We start from the raw sequence: 27548 nt of genomic DNA on the forward strand, positions 1-27548 counted from the left end.
CCCCGCCTTGATTGCTCAAGTCTTGTGCTTCTATCAGCTCCCAGCTCGTCCCTTCTGCTGACTGCTCCTCAGTGCCCCATCACCAGGCTCTACGCTCTAAGGCAGCAGTTCTGAACCTGTGGGTCCCCAGATGTTGTTGGACTACAACTCCCATCACCCCTAGCTAGCAAGGCCAGAGCTCAAGGATGATGGGCATTGTAGTCCAACAACATCTGGGGACCCACAGGTTCAGAACTGCTGCTCTAAGGTGTCATCTTCAGAGGCTTCCCTGGGGGATCTTGAAAGGCAGGCTTCAGTTACTCTTCTTCTGCCAGCTAATCTGAGCCCTCCCTGGGCTAGCGGCTCCCAGCTCTCCTCCTCATTCAACCAGGCCCTGACAGGTGGAAGGGCAAATATCCACTAGCCTCTTCTCAGTGGTCTGCCCTCTCTACATCTGAACACATAGCAGTGGTGGCCAGTGCTCATTGGGGCCAGTAGGACAGAAAGCAGGGAGCCCAAACAATCAATGGAGCCAGAGGCAATGGCAAGCACTGATGAAACATTGCACTGATGAAAATTGGGATGTGCTCCCATGACTCACAAGGGAGCACAGCACCAATAGACGCATGTCTTTCACACCCTTGCACAGCACGGCACCAAAAGAGGTTGATCAGTAGTATGCAGGGAGGGATTGTGTGTGCTCCCCTCTGATATTCTGTGCATTGATCACACAGGATTCCTGGAGAAGACTGCAATTGCATTCAGCCAAATGCGCTGACAACTCCACTCTAGACCTTCTTGCTCAGTGGGAAAAAGGTTGTCGTGGAGCATGCAAGAGTGGCGCGCATGGTCCCGCAGCCTCTCCAAGGACACATTTGTCAATGCCTTAATAGCACTAATATTGCATCTACATTATCCCAACTTTAGCCTTTTCAGGGGATCATAGCCTGAGCCTTGCCAAAAAATTCACACCCCAATGCATTTGTGCCTTGAGAATTCAGGTGCCTTAATGAAGCCAACACACTTTTGGCTTTATCTAATTCCCTGCCTTGTTTTTCCCCCAGCTGCTCTGACAACATACGGTTCATCTGGAGGGAACTCAAGAATGTGGTTAACATCTCCACTTAATGCAACTTTTTTTGTACTTGTATTGAAAGAGATGTAAAGAAAGCTCAATCAGCTTGTTTGCGAAATGCACAAAGGAATGCAGCAGTCACAGGTTTCAATCAGAAGGCTGACTTGAATGAATGACCTTTAATGGCAGCCAAGTATAAAGTGCTGCTTTTCTGGCTTGTTCCATTCTAGAGAATTATGACAAGCAATTCTGGAAACATTTACTAGGGATGAAGGGATCTCCTCCATTTCACTCCATTCTTATTCCATAGGGTTCCAGCTCCGTCATTGTTCCAACATTCTGATATCTCTTGGATTCCACACCATTTGAATTGTGGATTTTGGAAATGTCAGTGATGGATTTTGCAACAGCTACTACTTGCCCTCTGGTGGAAAATGGGGAAGCAGATATAAAACAACAACAGCGCAATTCCAAACGTTTAAAGTTGGAAAAACACACACCCTTAAAACAGTTTTGCAACTGTGCAAATAAACAATAAAAATGTTAAAGAGGAATTTGAGTATCTTGATGGGGGCAAAGAATTTCTCTTCTTTCAATTTTTGTCTAGTGCGGACTGGATTGGAACCCTAAAATCTGGGGTGGAATGCATCAGACAGAATTTACGTAAGCATCTCCAGCCTCCAGGTCCCCTTGGAAGCCACATACTTGTTCCATGTAGAGCCAATCTATCTGTTAAAGCAACCACATCAATGACACAAGAAAATGCTTCCCCATAGCAGCGACTCCACTTTTGAGTTTTAATACACAGATACCAAATTTAAATGTTTGGAGAGTGTATTGGAAGGGTGCTCTGTGGAAATGCCTGTAGCAGCTGTCAAAACATAACAACTTCTACAGTCACCTGGAGGCTTCAGACAGCATGTGAACGAACTCCTGTGTGAACCAACCCTAGTTCACATGGTGTCTCTTCACACCAGCATCATCCACTTTTAGGAATGCTCAGAGGTGGTGTGAAGAGATGCCATGCAACTTCTCTGTATATAAGCTCCTTCTCGGTGACTTTCATACAGCTGGTGTAATAACTGACCTTCAAATGCCATCTGAGAAGCAACAAGCACTTACCATTGCTAGGTTCCATGTGTCTTCCTTAAAAGGCATTAGCCAGATAAAAGTCCTCTCACATGTAGCATTCCCATGCCAGTAACCGATGGCTGAGAAGAAAGCTGCCCTGATGTGCCAACACAGCACATTGAGGAACTGGCACATGAGTGGCACTTGTGAGAACCCAGACTACATGGAGCCCTGCATGAATAAGCTCTTTGTGCCCCTGATATGTTGCATAAATTGCCCTCAATTCTCTGAATTTATTCTATGGCCAGCATATCCTACTACCCTAGTTGTCAGGCTTATTATCAAGCGGAGGAAAACTGCTACGCTGCTGCACAAGAGGTGAATCTGCAGTATTTGCACCAGCAATGGATACTCAGAAAGAAATGTGCAATTGGCTTTGCTATAGCAACTGGCTGTAATCCTGCATGCATTCAGGCTGCTTCAATCCCACTGAAGTTGTTGTTAAACACCACCACAATGGCCACCACTGCCATCTAGCTAGACCTATTAGCTTACACTATGCTTTATGGTGTAACAGATGCAGACGCCAAGTCTTTGCCTCAAGGAACTTATATTTTAAAGTCAGAGGTTGCGGGGGTTAGTATGATCAGTAACACTTGTTCAGTTTTCTAGTATGGCAGCACCTACATGTTGTCACTCCCTTCCTATTGACACAAGACAGGTGAGTTTCCTGTACTCTTTTCAGCCCTTGCATAAAACCCTTTTTGTTTGGGCAAGTCTAGCTAGACGTGTTGAAGTTGCCATGTGTTTTAATCTCCTTTTGCTTATTGTTGATTTTCTGTAAACCTCTTAGAGGTTTTATTACAATCAAGAGGTATATAGAGGTTGTGAAATAAATCAAACCCCAAACCATCAGTTTGAACAACGCCTTGCCATTGTTAGTACTGTGCTATCAACACTCTCTTTAGCACTTTGCAAAATTTGATTCGGGATATATTTTCTGCCCCGAACAGGTGACCGGGCCTGGTTTTGTATAGCTGAGAGCCTTATACATTCTTATCCTTTGAAGCCCCCCCCCCCCCCCCCGCTTTTTAATGAGGACAGAAAGGATATACATTCCATTCTTTTAGGAGCAATTTTGTGCAACAAAGGGCTGCAATTTTCGGTCTCTTGAAAATGTAATTATAGATAATGTTTGCATCAGTAGCACGAACACAATGAACATGCAGGGCATGAAAACTCCACTCCAACCACATCCTCTTAGGCTACGAAGCTTGCCTTCTGCCAAGAGCAACAGCTCCTCAAAAAGTTAATATTTGGCATATGACAGCAGCATAGCATGTTTAGATACCAACCTATGCATCCATTTCTCCTTTCACTTTCCCTTTTGCGTGTTCAGACCCAGAAACCACCCCCCTAAATAAATTCACACGATTCAAATTTTGGTTTGGTTTTTGGCAGAATTTAGGCCACAACTTTATCTATTACAGAATGTGACTGGTTGCATAGGCTCCAGTGGCGTAGCGTGGGTTGTCAGCACCCGGGGCAAGGCAAGTAATTTGCGCCCCCTAACCCATGGATTTGCGCCCCCTAACCCGTGGATTTGCGCCCCCTAACCCATGGATTTGCCCTAACCCCAGATGTTGCGCCCGGTGCGGCCGGCCCCCCCTGCACCCCCCACGCTACGCCACTGATAGGCTCTGGTTCAACTAGCTCCCTGCCATGCAAGTAGCGCTGACCCAGGGTTCCAGCATAGGTCAGGCAAGGGTGAACACCGGGAACTCTGCCTAACTCCGCCACCCAAATGTCCCCCTGGACTCAGGCATGGGCACAACCCCCTCTCAGGGGTTGACCAAACCATCGAGTCCCGGGATTCCTTTAATGGAATACCCTTCACATAGGGATGGCGAGAGCGTTCTCCCATCCCTGTCACCTGAACCAGAGCCTATCTGCAACCTTACAAGTTGTGAGGATTTGCTACGCGGCAGGCGAAACCCAAATGGCAACAGCCAATCAGCCAAGTGGGGGAAATTCCTGCCGTGCCCCTGTCCCAACGACACACGATAGAAGAGCAAGGTCAAGTGCAAGCTCAAAAATTAGTGAGAGGTGGGTGGGTGTTCCGAATGCATGCACCGAAAGAGGAAGCTCTGGGTCACGTGCATGGGCACAAATAGGTCCCTCAAACCATTGGTCCCATTGGCCAGATTGCACCCAGCTTTGAGGGACCTACCAATCTGGTGTTGTGGCTGACCAATTGTACCCACCCATAACACAGGGTGTCAGTTTTCCAGGTCTTACCGCAATACGTGCCCTCTTTAAGGGAGGACCCGATTTACCACCATCATATCTGCTGCATCAACACTTCTAAACCCCCAGACAATGAAATCAACACACTTCCAGGGATGGATTTTAACTTATAGGCAACTCTTGGCGGCATACATAAAAGGCTGAATCCAGATTTATAGCACAATCCTGCAGTCTACTCAGAAATAAGTCCTATTGAGTTCAGTAACAGGCCTTAGTCTCAGGTATGTGGTTTTACAGAGGAGACTCTACCAGACCAACCTGGACAATTGCAGATGGGACCTTCTGCTTGCAAAGTACTTTCTCTGCCATTGATCTAAATCCCTTCCTCACCAATCAATTTACGAGCAAAGAACCCTTTCGCTAATGAGAAATGAAGCTGCATTAAAAATTATCAAAGGGGAGAGACAAATTGCTGGGAATTTTTGTAGGCAGGATCCAGGGTTTTTGTTGGAGCTTACCTTCTTCTCAAGATGGCTGAGGGTTTTTGAGACTGTTCTTTCCCACTTTTCTCAAATCATCTCTCTGCTAGTGTGCATCCTGCAGCCTTCCTGAGAACCCACTCCAGAGGCAGATTTAGGGGAGCATAACCAGTTTGCTCGCACTGGGCGCGGAGCCTCGCTGGTGCGGCAACCATGATTTAGAATGGAGCGAGAAAGGTGGGGTGGCACCAAATTTTGGCATCATAAAGGGCACCGCTGAAATTCAAGACCCGAAGATCTGCCGCAGCTCACACTTCCTGAAAACCTCATAGTCTCCTGGGGTAACTTTCCTGTAAGTCAAGAAGGCTGCCTACTTGGCTTCTGAAATTCTGCTTTTTAACTTTGAAAGAAATTTGCATGGAAAGGAACGGGAAAGGAAGCATTTCCCTTAAAAACAAAACCAGCGAGTACACCAATCTCAGGTGCTTGGCAGCCAGCCTCCCTGGTTCTGGTGCTTCAATTAAAGCCAAATATACCATAGAATAAAAAACAAGTTTGCAGGGTGCTGATAAGATGTCAAAAGTCAGCACCAGATAAGCTTCCCTACAATTACAATTATTATTATTTTTTAAAAAAGTCTAAAGCACCCTGCAAATGAGGTTGAAGAACAAAAGCCTCTTTTTTTGGGGGGGGGAGAGACTTTTGAGAAACTGGGAGCAGAGAGTTTAGCACAAGGAATTGTAGCCATTTAGAACCTTATTTCCATACACTGCGATGAAAACTTCCCAGTTGCCCCAATTAAAACTGTAAAGGAGGCCAGTTTCAGTTCTAATAGACTATTCTTCGCATGGATTGGGAGAGTCACGAAATAAAAAACCCTCAATCTGACCTAAAGGCCCAAGCTCACGGGTGAACATAATTTATTTGAGGGAGGGGGGTGAGAATTTGATGCACACACGGGATCTCTACAAAGCAATATGCATCACTGGGGTTCATCGTAGCATTGACTGAATACAACTTACATCATACTAACAATAATAAAAATAAAAAATGAGTCATGCTTGTATATTCCAAGTAACTATGCTGGTGCCTGGTAGTAAACAAAAAAAAAATCAAAAATCAGCCCGAGGCTGATCAAGTGATCTTATAGCTGCTTTGTTGTCCCCTTTCAACACACTCAACCCTTGGAGCAATTTGTGCTCCTCCACCAAGAAAATTAGTAAGCTTTCAAAATAGATAAGTAAAGACAGACCTGGCAAAAGAAGAGTGCATGGTGCATGTTTATCATACTAAAGAAAAAGAAGAGAGTGCATAAACTCTAGTAGGTGCAGAATGCCGCGGCGAGACTCCTTACAGGGTCTTCACCACAGGATCACATTTGTGCAGTGCTATGCCAGCTGCACTGGCTCCCGATGAAGTGCAGGATTAGGGTTAAGGTGCTGGTTTTAACCTTTAAAGCCCTATATAGTACCTATGGGACCGCCTCTCCTGGTATGTCCCATGGAGGACCTTACAGTCCGCAAATAATAACATCTTGGACGTCCCGGGCCTCAGGAAGATTAGACTGGCCTCGACCAGGGCCAGGGCCTTTTCGGCTGTGGCCCCAACCTGGTGGAATGCTCTGCCTCAAGAGACCAGGGCCCTGCGGGATCTGACATCTTTCCGCAGGGCCTGCAAGATGGTGCTATTCCGCCGGGCCTTTGGCTGGGGTCCAGTCTGACTCCCCCTCTCTCCTTATAAGAACTTGCATGAAAGTGGCCGACCAACTTTTCTCACAGGCTCAGTATAAACAGGCCTGGTGAGCATTTAAGGTCCCCATCCCTAATTTGCAGGCTTCCATCTGATTGGATTTCACTTTGACTCTAATTTGATTTTAGGATGTATTTTAACTGATTGCTTGACTTTATGGTAATTTGTTATGTATTTGATGTTAGCTGCTTTGAGCCCGGTTTTGGCTAGGGAGGGCGGGGTATAAATAAATTGTTGTTGTTGTTGTTACAATGTCTCACAGCAAAGGCACTAATCCTTTCGCCATGGAACAAGAAGTATATGTATACTAAAAAAAACTACAACGTAATCCTGATCGTGAACACACTACATGCCTGCTAACATTAAAAATCTAGGAGGAAGCATGATGCTCCTAGCCTTGTGACAGCCCTGGCCCCAGTTCCAGTCTCTCAGCTGCTTGGACATCACTGTGCCATCACTGCCCTGGGCTTCTAGAGTTGTATCCGAAGCTGTTGTTCCATTTGCACAACAAACTTAGGCTTGCCTAATAGAACTTCCCCCTCCTGCAGCTCCCTGCATATGCTCAAAATCTGCTCCAGGGGGTTGTGGGACCTTCTGGAGGAGATTTGGGGGGTTTTTTTGAGGGAGGTGCAGATAGAGCAGAGGAAGGGAAAGTCCAGTTGTATAAGCGGAACGCAGCATGGTCTACAACCCCTAATGCAGGGCTGGATTTAGGTTTGATGAGGCCCTAAGCTACTGAAGGTAATGGGGCCCTTTATATGTCCAGCTGTCCTTTGTCAACAACAAATTGTCCCTGTTTCTTGTGTTGAATATATGCTATATGTGAACCTAATAGATATCTAAAGCCATTTGCACATGCAGAATGTAGGCACCCTATATATAGAAAGGAGCAAACCAGGGATATTTTAGGGAGCAGGCTAGCAGCGGGGCCCATTACTGACATCATAGGAGCCTACACAACACAAAACACTATTCCTATATGTAGGTTTTATTTTATTTGTTTTTATCTTATATTTTGGAAATGTATATCCAGTTTTTTCCCCTTTAAAAACCAAGAGAGAGGGGCCCTAAGCTATAGCTTGTTTAGCTTATACGTAAATGGTTGGCGACTTGGTCGGGGAGTTGCTATTTTAATTTATCACAGTCTCCCCCAGAGTGCCTCCTTCTGGGCAGAGAAGGGAATTAAAATGGCAGCTCTCACCTGGCGGTGGTTGATGCACTGCTGCCGCCTGACCACCAGGACTATTTGTGGGTGCCCACCAATGTAGGAATGCTTTGCCATATGCCTGCTCAAACCTGGGGATGTTCCCATGCTGTTAGGTTGCCAGCTGACTGGTAAAGAGAATGTCACTGCAGTTCTGCAGAAAAATGAAAGAAGCACCCGTTTCCCTGCAGGAAGCCAAGCATTGCTGGAATAAAAGCAGGTGGGTTTAAGACCAGCCCCAGGTTTGAGCAGACCCTGACCATGCTGCCCTCCAGGGACCTGGGCATCACCCTGGCCAGCCCCCATGGTCTTTGTAAGGGGTGGTGTGGTGGCAGAATCAGTGCAGCAGGCACTGGTGGGCAGCAGCACAGCCTGGTGACTAGAAGAGAAGCTGACATCTCGATTCACACTGAATGTCAAATTAAGACCATGGCTGCTGCGGTTCCTTCCATGGTGCTTTGCTTTGGAGCAGCAGACCAGACCATATTGGAATGATTACATTTTAGAAAAGTGGTGGACCATCTGAGGCCCATGGGCTCCAGCTTCTACTCCATAATAATAATAATAATAATATTTTTTAAATTATTTATACACTGCCCATCTGACTGGATCTCCCCAGCCACTCTGGGCGGCTTCCAACCAAGTATCAAAAACAATACAGCGTCAGACATTAAAAACTTCCCTAAACAGGAGTCTTTTAAAAGTAAAATAGTTGTTTATTGCCTTGACATCTGCTGGGAGGGCGTTCCACAGGGCAGGCGCCACTACCGAGAAGGCCCTCTGCCTGGTTCCCTGTAACCTCAATTCTCGCAGGGAGGGAACTGCCAGAAGGCCCTTGGTGCTGGATCTCAATGTCAGGGGCTGAGGCCTGGGCTGCATTGACAGAGGGTTGCAAGCACGTTCCCTGTGGGTTTGTGTAACTGCTGTCAGAAGCAACGGCTCCTACAGTCACATAGAGGCTTCCAGCCACATGGAGGCTGCTGTGTGAAACAGGCCATAGATTTCATTTTACATAAACATTACTGGACATGGAGCAGAGATGCCTTCAAGATGACAGGGAGGGCAGTATGGGAGAAGCTCTCCTTCAGATACGTTGGGTCTCCAGCCTTTAAAGCAGAAATGTGGAAGGCGCCAAGAGTGGCAGTCCACCCCACAGTAGGGTGTGGGGAGTCAGTGCTGGTGTTATAACAATGAAATAGATGCAGTTGGGGGATGCATTTCCAGCTGGGCCTTCCGACAATGTTTGTGTTCACAACAACAGAAACCCCTTTCCTTCATTTGCAAGGAGAGAGCCCCAGCCCTGGCTCCGTCTAACGCCAGAGAAAACTCACTAAACCCAAATCCTGCTGGGCTACAAAACAGCTAAAGCTCAGCTTCTGCTCATTTTGCATGTTCAGCACTGACCTACTTCAGAAGAAGAAATGATGCATTACACCAGACTCTGTGATGAGAATGAGGCTTGCTTGCTTCCAGCTGCAAATCATCGAGTTATGTGCCTCTTCTGTAATTTACATGCCCTCCATGTGTATCCATTTTAATGGGGACAGTATCTGGTTCCTCCTGCCCCCAGACTGCAAGTGTGCACAGAATTTCTAAACAGGACTTGGATTTACCTGTCATTTCTACCGATTCAGGTTGGCACAAGCACCACCTCTTTTATTTGGAAGCTGGGTCTTGCAACTCTGCGAACAGTCTAACCCTGGGACGAGGATCGTTGCTGGACTCCGCCTTCCATCAATCCCAGGCAGCAGAGCCAATAATCAGGGATTATGGGGTCTAAAGAGCAGTAACATACAGAGAGATATAGTTTCCCCCTATGGTGCATACACACTTCTTATATTAGCACCTATGGAGACTGAGTACTTCTCTTTTTTCTTTCCTAAAAAATATGGAACACACACACACACCCTTCTCCCCCAACCTAAAGGCACAGTTCAGATGTAAACAATACTAGTGAATCTCTTTCAACGACTGGAAGAGAAACTGAAAGTTGCTATCATCAATATGAAGGTATCTGAAGAAGTGTGCATGCACACAAAAGCTTATAACAAGAATAAACGTAGTTGGTCTCTAAGGTGCTACTGCACAATTTTATATACATATATATATATATATATATATATATATATATATATATATATAATCGATATGAAGGGAAAAGGTAACACAACCATCTATTATGGAATTCAACAGCTACAGTTTGTCCTGTAGAATGTTAGTGTGCTGGATGAATGGACATCAGACCACCACAGAAGTCACTCATTTCCCCACCTACCCATCCGCTCTAGTGTTTGTGTCAGTTTTTCAGAAAGTGCTATGTCCCAAATTACATTATACAGTTTTTTGTTCATTTAAACCCTTTGCGTCTGTCCCATTTCTAGTGATCAATATTCTTGCTGCCAATAATAGGGGTTCAATTAAATGTTTATATGATGTACACATGTTATTATATTATATTGTATTGTATTAGTTTATATAACAATCCTTGGCTGTCTCTACTGAATATACCCAGCAATGCTATTTCAAGTCGTCTTTTTTTTCTACATAGCCCGTGCACAAACTAAATCTATTGCAATTAGTTTGCTCCTGAAAATCAGCTCTCGAGAAACTGGATTCATTCCAAAAATGCAAGCTCACTGCAGGTTGAGCCTACATTACCCTACAGTGCATCCATTTGCAAACAGATGAAAACAGGTGAAGGTCATCTCAGCACTACAGGTGTATCCAAAACCTGGTGTATCCAACCTTCCAGGTGGGCATATACCAAGAATTGCAATCACCACTTCCTTCTTCATTCACCTGGGGCATATACAGAACGGAGAAGGTGTGGCTAACTTTATCAAGGAGAGGCTTTTCAAATGTGTATCTACACCAAGCCTTGTGGATGGCAAGACCAAGAATCAAACAAGATTGAAAGCTGCATGATGAGCATGAATGATTCTGGACTGAGAAAAACTACATTTTTTGTGGTACTAACTAGTGTATACGGGACGCAGGTGGCGCTGTGGGTTAAACCACAGAGCCTAGGGCTTGCCGATCAGAAAGTCAGCGGTTCAAATCCCCGCGATGGGGTGAGCTCCCGTTGCTCAGTCCCTGCTCCTGCCAATCTAGCAGTTCGAAAGCACGTCAAAGTGCAAGTAGATAAATAGGTACCGCTCTGGCGGGAAGGTAAATGGCGTTTCCGTGCACTGCTCTGGTTCGCCAGAAGCGGCTTAGTCATGCTGGCCACATGACCCGGAAACTGTACGCCGGCTCCCTCAGCCAGTAAAGCGAGATGAGCACCGCAACCCCAGAGTCACGCACGACTGGACCTAACGGTCAAGGGTCTCTTTACCTTTACCTAACTAGTGTGTACACAGCCCTAATCTACCATCTCATAGGGGAATATGACACACAAATCTACAAGATCTTCCCCACTGCTGATCAGTGACTGAAAGTGAGGTTGCAAATCTATCACAGGGCAATTCCCTACTTGTGGTGGGACTAAGGGTCAGTGACTGGCTGCCATCGAATCTGTTCCATTGCCCATAAAGACCTGGAGGCAATCAGCCAGCCAGACATAGGCAGTTGCCTGTTCCGAGAAGCATTAGGAGAATGACTCGGTTTTGCAGATTTTCAAACATCGTTCAACCTTTGCCACAAGTTAATAACTCTCAATTACCTGAGCCCATTTCAGGCAAATTAAGAGCACTTGTCTGGAACTAGGCCACACTGTCTCAGCGCCGCCGGACCACGCATCAGTGAGGGCGGAAGTTGATGAGGGAAGTGAATAGTCTGGTCAAGTAATCTCACTGATTGGTTTTGTGCCTGCTTGGAAAGGGAATAACTGGATGGGGAGAAAAGGCCATCCTCCTCTTTGGGAAGCTTTTCAAAACTGCTTGTTGGCCAAGGAATGGCACATTTCCCTCCAAGGAAGCAAACAGAGGGTGTGAGAGAGAGTGAACAAATTTCTCTTTTGAGGAATGCACAGTGACTAAATCCAGCAAGTTTTCAATCTTTCCACCGTCCAGATGACCTTTCCCACATCAATTTGTCTGCTGACGAAGTTCTCAGACATGTGTCATGCAAGCTCTTGGTGTTGCAGAGGTTTTTGGGGAGTCCTCCTCAGCACTGCACATTCACATGAGCAGGTGAATTATCAATATTTCAGCACCAACTTGGTCCACCAAGCCTAATGCCGAGGAATCCCTAAACTTGTTAAGGAACACCAGGATTTCCTACAACATAGTTAAAGATCAATGAAACCCAAGCAAGGTTTGGTATCATTAAAATGATCAAGCTTTGGATCCACGTATCAGACAATCGAGAGCAAGCACAGAGCAAAGACATATTGGGATCTACTGGAAGATCACCAGATGATTCGCCTTAGATCGGCAACCAAATTAGGCTGCTAAGAGTCTCATGTTATTATTTAAAAGCATTTTAAGCTGCTTAATATATATAGTTTAAAAGCCTCTAAGCATCTGTACGTAATTTGTAGTAACTCAGGTATAGGTTTATATATGCCGCACCATCTCATTTGTGGCTTTTGGTGTGGAACAAGCAATTGACTCCATCCCTTGGGCCACTATTTTGCAGCTGGAGCCCCTGGTCTGTACCGAACTCTGGTTGGTGGACCTTGTGGTCTAATAACAAACAAAAATGTGGTTCTGGCAAGCTTGAAACCTGTGAGCATGTCTTTCCAGGGGAAGGCCGTATCTCAGTGGTATAAGATCTGCCTTGCATGTAAATGGTCCCAGTCATGGCTAGGGAAGAACCCTGCTTGAAATTATGGAGACCTGCTGCCAGTCCGTGTAGACAGCACTGAGTTAGATGGGCCAGTGGTCTGACTTCTTGTGGTTCTGTGTTCCCATGCCTGAATTGGAGACACAGAGACCCATCAGGGTACCCTGCCTGAAGATTTGATGGATGTACGTACACACACAATAGATAAAATACTAATTAAATTATTTCTCTCTTATATTTCAATAAAAATACCCAAGGCAGTTACCAAGATATATTGCCACACACAACACACGTACAAATTCATCCCTCCAGGTAGAGCTGGGATAGAAAGGGCAGATCCATCCAGCTGCTGCGTGGAAAACAGCCTAAAAGGGTGTATTAGTATTTTGGTATAACAATGAAACTTCTCAGTGGATGGACGAGCTTGAGCAAAAATTGATCCGCGGTCTCTTTGGATGCTGGCAACTAATGCATGCCAACTAAAGATAGACTGCTGCTATTAATGCAGCGTCAGGGCACGTGTTGAGCTCTCACCCTTTGAAATGCTGTCAGCGGGTTAAATGACGGAGCCTTTTTAATATCAATTAATTGACAAATGGCAGGCTTACCACTGACATCGTGAGTCATGCTCAACCGGCACAAGTGGAAAGCTCCCTAGGCAATTATGGTAAAATGGCAGCTGCAAGGGTAATGTCTGATGCACAGATACACAGAATCCTTCTCATCTGTTAAGTTCGTAGAGAATCAGGCGTCAGCTAAGCACAAGGGCTGAAGAGTATGTAAAAGGACGGGGAGGAAACTAGGTTTGGTTCACATTATGTGAACAGGATTCGCACTTCCTGAAATAATTCGAATGCCGAAAAGCAGCTATCATTTGAAATTCACGCATCTATGAATTTTGTAATGCAGCTCCCCACCTTCCCCAAAAAATGTATAGAAATGGGTGCATTGGGAAATGGGTGTGCAAAAATGCCAATATTAGTGAGGATAACATACAGAATGCATATTAGGGAAAACTGCTTGCAAAATTGTTTCAATTAGGCAAACTTACACACAAAGGTAGAAACGTACACTAAAACGATGATGCATTTTTGTAAGATTTTTTTCTTTTTCTTTTTGCAAGCAAACTGATGCAGAAATGTAGAAAAATGAGAGACCTGAAACTGACAGATCCATCCATCTTCAATAATATGGCAGGGTTCCTAAGCGCCACTGTAACATGTTTTCGAAAACCTACCTCCAAGCAAACATAGTTGTGCTAATGATTATTATTAACCACCAAATCTCCATATAGAACCCCCCCCCCCCCGTATTTCAAATACTTCACATACATTATCCAAGAATTGATTACAAAAAATTCTGGAATGCAGACACAACGCTTTAGCCATTGGCTGACTCTTCAACTGCAAGTCCAGTGAGCCATCGGTGTTTGTGCTGAAAAAATGGGACATTGTTTGAAACACCAGAGGTCAACTTCCTCTCACAAGCCAGCCATGAGATGTTTCAGCAGTAGTAGCCATTACCTGGCATTATCACTTTAAGAATACACAGGTGGCCCAGCCTTGAGCATCACCCAGTCTAGGTACTTGTGGCCCATTCCAATGTATAAATGAAGCTCATGGATCAACAGACTTGCTCAGCGTTTTCAACAGAGGGAATGCTTCCATGAACCTGCAAAGCTTTCAGAGAACTGCCGATGGCAATTAAGAATATGCAAAACAAGATGAAACAATGCTCAGATATAGCAACAGGAGATCCCTTCATCTGTCCAAGACATGGCTTTCTGTTAGGTGGAGGTTGGAGGGGCAAGGAAAACAGCAGGCATGACCTACTGGCAGATAGGAACCTGATTTATACCGAATTTGCCTGTTGATCCAGCTAGTTTAGTGTTGTCCACACTGACTGGCAGCTGGTCTCCAGGGTTTCAGCCAGGGAACATTCCCAGCCCTACCTGGAGATGCTGATGACTGAAATGGAGACCTTCTGTATGAAAAGCAGAAGTTCTACCACTCTGGTTCTTCCTAGAGAAGCCTACTTGGTGAATTCAAAGGCTGCCACTGCAGCTTGGTCCTGTAGCTAAGGCTGAACTCCCTTCCCTTGACATTTAGGAACATAGGAAGCTGTCTGATACTGAGTCAGACCACGATCCATCTGCCAGTCTTCTCTGGTTGGCAACGGCCCTCCAGGGTTTCAGACAGAGGACGTTCTCAGCCCCATTTGGAGCTGTCATGGATTGGTCATGTGACATCCTGCACACAAAGAAGATAACGCTACCACTGAGTTGCAACCTTTCCATGAGGTCACCAGGTCCAGACTCGTAGCAGGCTTGTTATCCAGCTAGTTATGGGCACGCAAGGATAGCAGGCAATCTCTCTGCAAAACGGGCTCACCTGGGCATCCGCTGGAATACGGTGTGTTTAAGGCCGAGCGTAAAACAAAAGTTGCTTCCCAATGACATTTTAAATGCCAGGCAATCATATTGCCTCTGTTATAATTTCAACGTTATTATCTGAAGGGGCTCAAGCTGTGAAGAAAACAGATATGCTGCCAAGGAGAAGCACATTTCTATGATATATGCTGGCATTGTGAGGAGGAATTGATTGTCAAAACGGCATCCTCCAGAGGAAGAGTGACATACGTGAGCTATGAGAGAAGGACAAAGGTCTAGGCTTAGCAGCAGTAAAGCCAACCGGAGGACCACACTGCACACCCGTCAACACCATTCACAGGAGACACAGAATGGGTGGAGGGAGGCAAAGGCAATCAAAGCATTGGAGAACATTCTTAAAATCTTCAGTAGGAAAACAGGAAGCCGTCTTGGTGTAGCCAGAGCATGGGATCCATCTAGCTCAATATTGTCTTTTCAGGGCGCTTGAGTGATTTGATCTTTGCAAATCCCAGTACAAACTGCCTTAATTGGCACACACACACACACACCAGACTAACGGACAGATCAGAACTTAAGTTACCCACCGGCCTTTGCACTTTGGGAATGCTCTGAGCTGAAATGCACATCTCAAAATATGTTTTTACAGGTGCTATTTTGAGAGAAAATGCATTTAGAACCTCATACTCTCAGGAGGGACGTTTAGAGATGTGCATTTAAAAACAAATTTAAATGTGAAATTTCATCCTTTTTTATTTCAAGGGATTCAGATTCATGTGGAACTGGGTTGGAACAGACTTATGGGTAAACATAGACCAGGAATAGACGGATGTGCCTCCACTATTGCTTACGATGACTGGCAACAGTTCTCCAGGGTTTCAGAAAAAGGTGGTTCTTAGCACTATCTAGAAAGACCAGGGATTAAACTTTGTAGGTTTTTCGGATACAGTATGTGTGCACCCACTGAGCTGGGGGGCCTTCCCAAGAGAAAGGGAGCATTTGACATCAGAAGTTAGATTTTTTTGCAGGAAATTATTTGGTCTCCCTTCACATGCGAAAATTGAGCTTGGGAGTGTGGGCAAAGCAATTAAAGGCTGATGATTCTAAATAGGAACAATTATTCCAGAATTACTTTAGAGCATCACTTTTATTGCTCCAATTAGTTTTTATTTTCCAAAGAGATTCTCTCGTGTTGGCATTCCTTTCCCCCCCAGTGAGTTGCCTCTCCTTTCTTCTTCCCCAAGAGCTAATTCTCTCCCTGCAAAATCTGGACTTCGCTCTTTCCCCAAAATCTCCTGCCACCAAACACACATAACCATGTCAGAAGAGATGGTTATGTTTTTTGCAACAATAAGTGATTCAATCCCAAAACAGCACCACAAGGAAAGGAATTAGTCGGGCTAAAGAAATCGAAGGAAGCAATCCCTCCCAAGCTTGGATCTAAGGCGCTTGTGTGATATGCATATTCTGTGGGGCATCAATGACTTCTCCCAATCTCTAGTGGGCCATTTCTTGATGCTAGACTTTTTTTTTACGTACCATGAATTTTTAAATTGCCTAAATTCTCCCACTGCCGTTTATACACAATTTCCGAGTTGCTGTTGTTGCTATTATTTAAAGAACGTGTGGGATTAATTATGAAACTTGATTGCCTTAGCCAAAATTACTATAAAATACTAGACAATTAAAATACACCGAAACCCATTTTGAAATGTTTAGGAGAACGTTTTTTCTCTTTCCAATGGAAGCAAAATAAATAAATCATATTAGTCACTGGGTTTAGTTTGGGTGACAAGAAACAAATAAGCGAACAATGAAAATGTGTGAGATTAAAGGAAGATATATCACATCTGATAGAGAGAAACTGGTATGTTGGAAAAGCAGTGTGATATCACTATTATTAATAAACTTTAAAAAATACGTCTCCTGCATGTTGAATAAGCACCATCTTCATTTAATCTCATACATTCACATTTGGAATGGGGTGTTCTTATTCAATCGGATTAGAACCCCGCAATTGATTCAATTTGTTTTTGGTTTACACAATGCCAATAATAATAATAATAATAATAATAATAATAATAATAATAATAATAATACTTTAAAATCTAGGCATTGTACAAAGTAAAAATAAGATCATGGACTTTATACTATCTAACAATAGCTGTAAAGATGAGCAGGGAAGGAGAATATATTGGATCCCACTGCCCGCAGCTTAATTTACCATGTGTATCACTGAAAATCCTTATTCAGTTTTGAAGCTTTTAATCTTCATTCAAGGTTCTTTTTATTATTCCTCCTTCCTTAGGCTTTTCATCAATGGCTGCCAAAGGAATCGGAACAGAGCAACTTACAATGAACTATCAACGTGGAACAATTTAAAATGATACAGCCAGCCGGATCAATGCTAGAACTGTCTGCCAAAATACGAACATACGATAAGGAAAGAGCATCAAACAACAGCTGATAACAAGGTACACAGTTTTTCACTGGCAATAGGTGCTGAGCACTTTTTCTCTCTCTCTCTCTTGGGGGGAGGTTTCCAGGTCTTTTTATAACACATATTTTGTGATTTAATATTTTTCAATGCAGTTGAGCATTTTCTCTTGTAAGGCAATCGAAAAAACATGGGTGCCTCCCCGGCTGAATTTCTACCAGACTCTGTTCCCCCCTCAGAAAGGGCACTACACAGACAATGAAACCCTGTATAGATTAAATTCTTTAGTACACTGAATATCTTAAAAGAAAAATACACCAGCTCTTCAAATATATCATCAACCACCACATAATTAACACATTGGCATACATGTGAGAAAATTTGACTCATCTCAGAGATGAGGGAGATAATTCAAAGACTAATTTTAATGGATAACTCATGGCACTTTTCTGTGGCACCCAATCAGTTGCACGTGATTATATTCTTGAGTCATTAAAAGATAAAACTCAAATTTAGTTGGTGTCTGTGGCACTCAGATCTGGTCAGTGAGTAGGCAAAGAAAAGGAGCACAATGGAATCCAAAGTGATAAACAGAGTTGATAGACTGCCGCATCAAGATGTAAGAGCACAGTGTCCAAAATGAACGACTGTGCTCATTTTAATGTAATCGATAATCACTCTAATCCAAAACTGTAGGTGAACTCCAATGCAGATACAAGACTCTCTGGAACCCATAATGCACTGTTCATTTGAATAGGAACAACAGATCCATGCGTGCAAAGGAATGTTTATATGGATTTCTGGCCTCCATTGAACTGAATGAGTAGCCCTTCTGCAAAATCACTGGGTGAGTGAAAGCCACCCAACACTGTTCTCCCCAACGATTTCAGTGATGTGAGAGGTCTTTATCTACCACATTAGAGTCTGCTACTGGAAAAAACACAGGCATCCCATTTTTTATTTTTTTATTTTGCAAAATACCATTACGTTCTCTTGAATTACTTCATCTCTTGAGCAGTCCAAACATTCCCTTAGTATTGCAGTAAGGGTTAGCTTTCTACCTAGTACTCAGGACTAAGAGATTTCAATATACAAAATTATGTTTTATGGTACATGAGGGATGCTGTGCCATATCTTATAAACCATGCTCACTCTGATCCAGTGATTTGCTATCAAGAGGTCCAGAGAACACACAATGTTCCCTGAAAGAATTAAGGTTTGCTCCACTTACAGGAGGAAGCTACTAAGACCTTTGTGATCAAGGATATTCTTCTTCCATCCCTCCAAAAGGCAGGAGGTCACATGGTCTTAGATTGGAGTGAGTAAGCACAGAGCGATTTGATGATGAAGCTTGGTTTGCTTACAATGGTATAACAATCCAAAGACAGCGATGGAGACCAAGCTGATAAGTGTGTGGTCCTAGGAACCTCTATGCTATCAGAGGTAAGGACAGGCAATTTTATTAGCTGTGATATACTCCTGGCCCAGGGGAAGGAAACCAGGGGGTAGGGCAGCCAGAACATTTGAGAGACACCTCAGCCAAAGTGTACCGATGGAATATCTTAGCCTGGGAAAGGTAAACAGAGAATTCTCTGAGCTTCGTAGGTGCTCATGCGAAGTCAGAAGGGTGAGTGTGTGTGTGCTGTTGCCTGTTGCCTGTTGTGGTGCCCTGGCTAATACCTCAATGTACCACCCTCTGGACTTAGCCCCTTGGTTCTTCTACACCATTGACAACTGCCACTGGGAGATAAGGCACCGCATCACATTTTATGCGACTGAAAAATAGAGCCAGACGAAGTCCGCAAAGGGCACAACAAGGAAATGAACCATCTACGCAACCTCTTAAAATGAGCTGGGATCACCAGCAGCTACCCTCCATGGGTATTGTTTAATGGTGATTTTTTTATGATGGAATTCCAGAAGGAAGTACTACAGGACTTTCTTGCCCTACTCATCTTGCCCAGGCTGTGGCGGTATCTACATCAGTACAAGTGACTGAATACTTACACTTTCAGTGTCAGCTTAGCCTATTAAAGTAATACGCACCATGCATTCGGTATAGCACCCAATTCAAATGTTATTATCTTAAGAGTAATAAGAAACCAATCCACAAGTGTGTGTGTGTGTGTGTGTGTGTGTGTGTGTGTGTGTGTGTGTGTTTTGGGAGGGAGGATAGCCACTGATTTCTTGTTGATTATTGGAGTCGTAAATAAAGCTTAAAAGAGTTGAAAACTATAATATGTATTTCAAACCAGCAATGTTTAAAGATTACGCAGAGCCAAAATTATATGCAGTAGCTTTCATGAACATTGGAATATCTTATGATAGTCGTTCTTCCCTAGGCAAACAAAAGAACCTTCAAAAAAATAAAGAAAATGACATTTTCTAACAGTTTAGGAGAGACAGAAAACTGACAACCCTTTTCCATCTACATCAATTAACCCTAATCTAATATTCTCAAGCATTAAATAACTCCTTGCTAAAGACAGCACTGGTTGCTCTCACCTAGGATATAAAATTAAGGGTTGGGCAACAACCCACTGACCACGCTATCGGGCTCGTTCCCATTCATTTCAGTAGGGATTTGAAGGGAGAGAACTTCCTTGTGGATTGTGCCCTTTGCCGAAACTTTTGAGCTGCTCACCCAACAGGCAACGAGAGAAAGATTAAACGGGTTCCCAGGCTTGTGGCGTCGCTTCGGGCATCTGGGATGGGCGGCCTAAAAGGGCAACATGCTTGTATGACAAACGGCTCTTCATGGGCAATCAAGCTGTACCACCGTTCATTCATCAGCGCTGATGAATCCAAGGGCTTCCCAAAGAGAATTATACACAAACCGAACCAATCGCATCTTTGGCAGGGGGTGGGAGAGAGGGACTGTAATGATGCAATTGTTTTCCGCTCTCGAGAAAGTGCAAGGTCATATATCCTTTATTTAAAGACTGGACACCCCCTACTAGTCTTCCTCCAGCCCCAGCTGAAGCCAGCAAACTATTCTTTATTAATTGTGCATACAGGACATGTGAAATCCCTGGAAAGCATCAATCTTTATAGCTGCTTGGACCATCCACTAAGTTACATTTCTGCATTGTGATGAGCTCTCATAACACGATCGCTAAGGCAGACTGTATACAAGAGTTACTGCTGATACAGCTCGTGTTCTTTAATGGAGGGGAGGGGGAAAACCCAGAGTGAATGCAAAGCTATTTATCAAAGCCTTTTAAAATATAATTCTGCATCGTTTTCAAACAGAGGCATAGTACTTTTTAAAAAAGGAGAATTATGGGCTTCCCCTTGCCCCACAACTCCAGAAGGCAAGATTCTGAAGGAACAATTTTACACGATTCTCATCCTTCAATGGGTGAGTTGAGGAAGTATTTCCATAAACTTAAGTGACAGCCAAAACACCACCAGATTCAGGTAATAGAACCCTGGTGTTCCAAGATGGTTATCAGCAATATCTTTTCTGACTGATTTGGAGGGGCAGCAGTAAGAATGTATAAAGCTGAGAGGAACACAAGCGGACATTTGTGCATTGACAGATCTTCTCAAAAACTATTTGAGAGTGTCAACTTGGCACTCTCCTGGGCGAAGGATGGGTAACATAACAGCAACAAAGCAAAACAAAACAAGCAACTGTAGCACATACCATTGAGGCTCCGAGTCAAGCGAAATGGTCGATTTCGGAAACTCACTATTCCCAACAACAGACACCATGTTCTAAATTTAGGATTATCCGAAACTGGACTGTGGAAGGCATCAACGACGCATGTGTATTATGCACAATGCATATGGCAGAGAGGCTCACCCATACTAAATATGACACCCCCACCTCGGCAACACATTAATCCTCAGCAGCTGAAACAGATGGCTATTTCATGAATAGTTCATCTCAAATGCTCCATCGGCTAAGAAATCTACAGCCCCAAGAGAAAAATTACCGGGGAGGTGGGTGGGGCGGAATTAGGTGCAACAACTTTGAATGAATTCATAATATGGCCGGCACCAGACTATATGGGAAGGAAGTGGATATCCATTCCTTTTTCTTTTTTAAAAAAATGATAGTTTTGAAGACCATATACAAAGTTTTATTCAAACTTCTACCTTGCGCACACTTTCCACTAAAGAGACGTACCACGTAGCCAGTGCTGCAATCTCATTTCCTCCCTTTTCATTATATAAATCCAGCATGGTCATATTCTTGTTTGCAAAGTTCGGCGTGATCCTATCATTCTTATTTCAGATGGGATTAATTTTGTTTTCCAGGAATGATGTTACGTTAGGGTCCAGATTTACTCTGTTGAATTTTTGCCTTTCTTTCCTAGAGAACCCAAAATACACTTTCTTTTCCTTTCCTGATGTCAGGCAATGATAGAGCAACTGGAACTTTAATGATCAAGTGGCAAGGCTGAAAATTAACCAAATCTGTTTCCCTTCATGAAAATCTAGCATGCACATTGTCCAATCAATCTCTCTAGCCTTTCCATCCCTGTATACAAGAATAATCTTCCTAATAATTAACACTAAATTTACCATGCATCCGCCAACACGGGCAAAATTGTCCGTTTTAATTTCCTTCGTGCTCTGTCACAAAAACTGACCACATTTTCCCACATATCCAAACAGTCTGCATCTGTGGCTAATTTATTTTAAAGTGCATTTTCTTTCTTAATCTGAGCAGGTTGCGCCTTACCCCCCCTGAACAAGTTGAGATTTCTAAGCAGGAGGCAAAATATCTGTATAGGAATTTCCACTGGATGTGAAGAGTGTGCCTTTCTTAAAAATAAAATAAAACAAAACCCTGCAAGGCTCGGCACTGCATTTCCCCACATTAAATAAACAGAATATAAATCATACTTATCAGGTCCCTGCTCTACAGCTACCATTAGCCGCCCCCCAGTTTCCCTGATAGAGAATGTTGCAGATCAAACACAACGGAGGGTGGGGGGGGGGATGAGTGCAAGAACACACACACACACACACACACACACACACACACACATACATTAGAGACCACAAAAGAATTTTCAAGTGACGAGAGAGAGGGAATAAATCCTTACTCTGCTACACAGACACTTCTAGCAGCAAGTCGGTAGCCTCAGAGAGAGAGAGAGAGAAAGAGAAAGGGAGGGAGAAATCCAGGGCTTTTGTTTATACCATCAAAACCCTCCAGGGGAAAATAAAGCACACAAAATACAACCATCTAGAATCTCGGGAACTGGCTCGGTCGGAGGTTCGGATGCTGCCGGGCAGCTGAGTCGGTACTTACATTCTGTCGGAAACTAGCAAGCGGCTATCAACCATCATCTCTGGTAGAAAATCCAGCTTGAATGAAGAAGTCATCTTCTTCTTCTTCTCCTTCTTCTTTTTCTTTTTCTTCTTCTTCTTCCTCTTCCCTTTCCTCCTATGCACACCGTTCTGGTCTGGCAAATAAGAATGTTCCTCTTGCTTGTCTGATTCAACAACTGCACTGGCCAAGAGACAGGCAAGGACAGGTGCGGGAGGCCTCCCGAAGGCAGCAGTCAGAGTCGGCAGTTGTCACATTCTCTCCCCCTCTTGTTTTCCTCCAATCCCCTCTGAAATCTACTGCTGAGGCAACTGTCTATAGAGCGCCAGGTGCTGAAAACGGGGGGCGGAGCCACTTCCCCACTGCAGCTAGAATTTAACCCCTGCAAACCCGGGAAGAGAGCCTCGGCAAAGAGCTGGACGATGCACGCTCGAAATTGTGGACAGGCTCGATTTGTTTTAAAGGAGGTTTTCTTTTGGGGGGTGGGGTGGGGTGGGGGAGAGAAAAGGCAGCCAGAGGGCCAGCCTCTCTCAAACACATAAGGAAACGCATAAGGAATCAGTTTCTGGATTTCCAAACCGCTTTTGTTTAACTCACTCAGGATCCTGCTAAACTGCTTGTTGTGGCGACGATAAAAAGAGTTTTGGAAGGGTTTACAAAACAAGAACCGCCACAAAAAATATTCCCCTGTTGAACCCAAGGTCTGTTTATTTGGGCCTCATCCAACTTCTATTGGTTTCTCTGCACTCTGCAAAGCAGAAGCAAATTGCATTTAAAATAACCCTCATCTATGCAGGGCGAAGAAACAATCTGTTAACAAATTCATAAAATTAGCTTTGGGGGGCTGAATGGGCTAAAGTGTTTGGCTCCTTGCTTCTTTATCCAAGGAGATTGATAGACAAATAGACAGATAGATAGATTGTAGAAAGATGGATAGATAATAAAAACGCAAACATGGAAAGGTGATTAATCGCCCGATGGCTCTGATATTCTCAGGAACTCTCATAAACCTTTTAGAATAAAGTCCTTTCTGATATCTGAGAATATTTATTTTACAACATCCATAATGAATCCAGATGGGGTTATGGGGAGAAGGGGAAGAAATCATCTTATGGGTGGGGGGAAACTTGCACTATGAAACCAAAGCAGTCAGGACTATGTGGAAAAGAGAGAAACAGAAAAGAAAGACCCTCTCATATTTTATGTATTTATGGCTCTGTGCCCAATGGGCTAAAATGCCGATTGAGGAACTGATACCAATCCCCTAGGAATTTGAAGTATGAAGTCGTCCTACACCAGTCACTATAACAAATGAGGCACTTTTACAATAAGGCAGTAAATGTTTCAAGGCAGATGTCACCCTCATTCACATGAGTTCAGCAGAACTAACTTTATGCAATAAAAAGCACACTTCTCATTTTCATCAAACAACTGTACATTGATTCAGGGACCTCAGTGCTCTGTTCAAAAGACTTGAAACTGATCATGAGGCTATGCAAAAACTTCAGAAGGAGCAATTTCTTACTGCTGGGAAATATCCAATTATGGCATTCTGTTTGCACAACCGATCCACTTGTGCAAAAAGGGCTTCTTTTCCCTTCCCTCCCCTCTGAAACCCATGTGCCCCCAAAATCTGCTCTGGGAGAGACTGAGGGAGAATGGGGAGCTGGAGGGGGTGAGAAAAAGAAGGGGCTCTTGGTGAGATGCTGGATCTCATCCACTATTTCCTTCCTTTTTATTAGTTCAACATATTGCAGCACAGATCTTTAACATTTAAAAATAATAATAGCGCTATCCAGAACCGTAGGAATTCAAGCTAAATCAAAACACAATATCGGCATCACTGCATTACTCTGCCCCAGCAAACAGATCTATACATTATGTATTAGATTTTCCACAGAATATTTTCCAATTTCTAAATTGTCATCTTAACATGGCTGAATAAAATTATCGGAGGGAGGGGGATGACTTGCCAAACGTTCTGGTTATTTCTATGCTGTTTGGCACCCGTTTGTTTTGATGTGACAGATCAGCATCAGGTGTGATATCATCGCGGATGCCTAAATAAAAAGTCACGAGGATCGCTGCAGCCAATCCAATTGAATAGCAGTGAGGGCAAATGAGGCCGAGGACAGTGAGAGCAAAGGAGGAGGCAGAGCAGAAAGGAACACAGAAGAAGTGAGGGGAACAAAAGGGACCGAGCGGCTCCGAAAAATACAAGTGTCTGCATGAGTATTAGTTGCTGAAAGGAACAACTTTCTGCATGAATGAAAGCAGATACAAAACTAGGTCACGCACACACACACACACACACACATTAATTTTATTTTTCAAAACTTGTATCCCGCTTAACTGTAAATGAAACCTCTAAGCCAGGGGTAGGCAACCCAAGGCCCGTGGGCCACAAGTGGCCTACGAGGTCATTTAACTGGCCCACGAGCTGCCCCTGAACTGAGCCGCCCACATGGCAAGTCCCTGCGTGCTGCGCTAAACCAACGTGGTGCAGGGACTCGCTTCCACAGCACCGGAAATCGCATCTGCGCATGCGCAGAAAATGAAAATTGTATCTGCACAGATGCAGACGCAGGAAATCGCGGGCGCTTACGCACCTGCGCAATCCAGCCCACAAAAGGATCTCTGCTGGAGTGAACCAGTGCAGGAGAGGTAAACCTTGCAGCCCCCTGCTCTAAGCGGTATAAAATATACATTAAAATTATTAATAAAATCAACGTTAAAAACAAGTTTATGAAAAAGCAGAATGAGTAAGATTGACATCTAGAGTTCTATACAGTAAGAGGAAAGAACATATTAAAAACACACATCTGCTTTACATGTCTGGGTGGGCTGCACAAGGAGATAAGTTTTTGGTGGGTGTTGAAAAAAATGCAGTGTAGGTGTCTGCCTAAAGTCAATGGGCAGGGAGTTCCACAGTTTAGGAGCTGGCACACCAAGAGATAAGTTCCTCACAAATGCCAAATGGATGTTATGTGACACTTGTAATACATATGTAGGTATGTACACCATAGGTCAACTCAGAACTAATTAAATATATGTTGACCTCTTAGTGCAACTATACAGTCTTCAAAATATCAGCTTTAGCAATGGCTGAAGATGGAGCAACACAGATGTTGGAAGAGGCTTGTTCTCTGTTGCTCCATAAGGCAGGGCTAGAAGCAATGGTTAGAAATGGCAAAGAAGCAGATTTCAGCTAAACACGGGGAGAAAATTCCTAACAGCAAGAGCTGTTGGGCAGAGAGAGGAACAGAGACTGCCTCCGGAGGTGGGTGGCCAGTCCTTCACTACAGGCTAGACAGCCATCTGCCAAGGATGCTCTAGTTGCAACAGTGAGGTCCCCCAATCCCCCCCCCCATGAACCACTTGAACATTACTGATGGTACTGGCAGACCACATAATGATTTTCCTTCCTGCTACAGTAGTTGTGCTGTGAACAATGCTGCGTGATATTCAATTGCATGTTTATTGCTTCTCTAATTTCTCACGTTCCATTTTATTGCATTACAACTTGCATTTTAAATGACAGAAGCAATAAAAAAATACAGTTACAATCAATGTGAATATTTAATACAGGCATACCACAGAGCTCCTGAAGGAAGCTCTCAGACCACTGGTGGTCCATGGTGGATCCCAGTTTGGGAAGCCTAGATCCAGGTCACCTCCCAAGATCCTTTCCAACTCCAGAATTCTTGGTTTGTTTCTATTCCTCTCTTTCACCCTCTTCTAAATATGTGCAGTGCAGTGGGAACTAAGCAGTGATAAGATCCATGCTGCTCCTATCAAAAGTTAAAATGTGAGCTACTTCGCCCTGTTTAGTTTATCCACGATGCACCAAAGAACCTGCGGTTCCACAGAATATTGTAGGAACGAAAGACAGGTTGCTCCAAGGAGCTTACAATATGAATTTTGTCAGTGTGAAAAACAGCGATGTGGGGAGGGGGTAAGGGAAGGAACTGCCAAGGGTATCAGCAGTGGCTGTGGAAGCTGCTTGGGCACCTGGGGAGACGCGCCCAGGGGCGGGATGAACCGTCCATAGGGGTGGGGAGCACCATGGGGCCTCTGGAGTCTGCCTGCCTCCTCCCACTCAGCTGCCCTACAGCTGGGGGGGAGGCAGTGGGTGGACCGTTTGGGCAGCGCGGAGCCTATGCGTGCTCAAACCACTACGTCTCTACCAAGAGAGACACATGGCTTGGACGTGCTGCAGGCCCCACGGTAAGTGCCGCCCGGAATTTTGTCATCCCCTTCAGCAGTGATACTGGCCCGCACCCACCGCACCCCCCTTCCTCCGCCCCTGGGTAGCAGTGTTAGAGAATCTGCCTTGCATGCAGAAGGTCCTAGGTTCATGTTAGGATATAGTTCCGTTCCACCTTAAAAGGGTCAGGCATGACTGTTGTGTGTCACATGCCTGTTTACTTCCAGCACAGTCTGCTGGGAACTTCCGTTGGATGTTGCTTTTGCTATACTGCTGTTTTGCTGGACACGAAGGGAAGCAGACATGTTTTCCTCTGTTCTTGAACTACGCTGAATAAAATGCTGTATATACTGCTTGTACATTTCTCTGTCTGCCTCTTCTGCTGTGAGAAGATTTACACACTATGCTGACAGAGCGTGCACAGGTCTCTAAACGTATCTGAGACTCGTGTTGCTAACTGATGCTGTTCCAAGGGAGACCAGCTGTTGGCTCTTGGCTTGGAGCCAGCTGGGGGCCTGCCTGATGCCCCGGTCTCCCCGGCAGTATCCCAACAGTTCAATCCCGGGCATCTCCACATAGAGATGACAAGAACCCCTGTCTGAAACCTGCAAGTCAGTGTAGACAATGCTGAGTTAACGGACCAATGTTTTGACTCGGCTGCCTAACCAAGCCTGCAACGTTCCAAGGGTTAGCCATTGCTGA

General features: G+C 44.3%; 1 protein-coding gene across 45 annotated transcripts in view; it reads right to left on the minus strand.

Moving 5' to 3' along the window:
- CELF2 (CUGBP Elav-like family member 2) overlaps positions 1 to 27548 on the minus strand; it is a 541589-nt gene that overhangs the window by 313457 nt on the left and 200584 nt on the right. For 15 of the 45 annotated variants that reach the window (XM_083572867.1, XM_083572866.1, XM_083572865.1 and 12 more), the window contains exon 1: positions 22622 to 27392. The exons of the other annotated variants lie outside the window; for them this stretch is intronic. In XM_083572867.1, the coding sequence (XP_083428993.1) occupies positions 22622 to 22695 (74 nt within the window). In that variant the 5' untranslated portion in view covers positions 22696 to 27392. Of the gene's footprint in view, positions 1 to 22621; positions 27393 to 27548 lie in introns of those variants that run through there. 45 annotated transcript variants of the gene reach the window in all.

Source organism: Podarcis filfolensis, assembly GCF_964270895.1.
Source record: "Podarcis filfolensis genome assembly, chromosome: 10".
Classification (NCBI taxonomy): Eukaryota; Metazoa; Chordata; class Lepidosauria; order Squamata; family Lacertidae; genus Podarcis; species Podarcis filfolensis.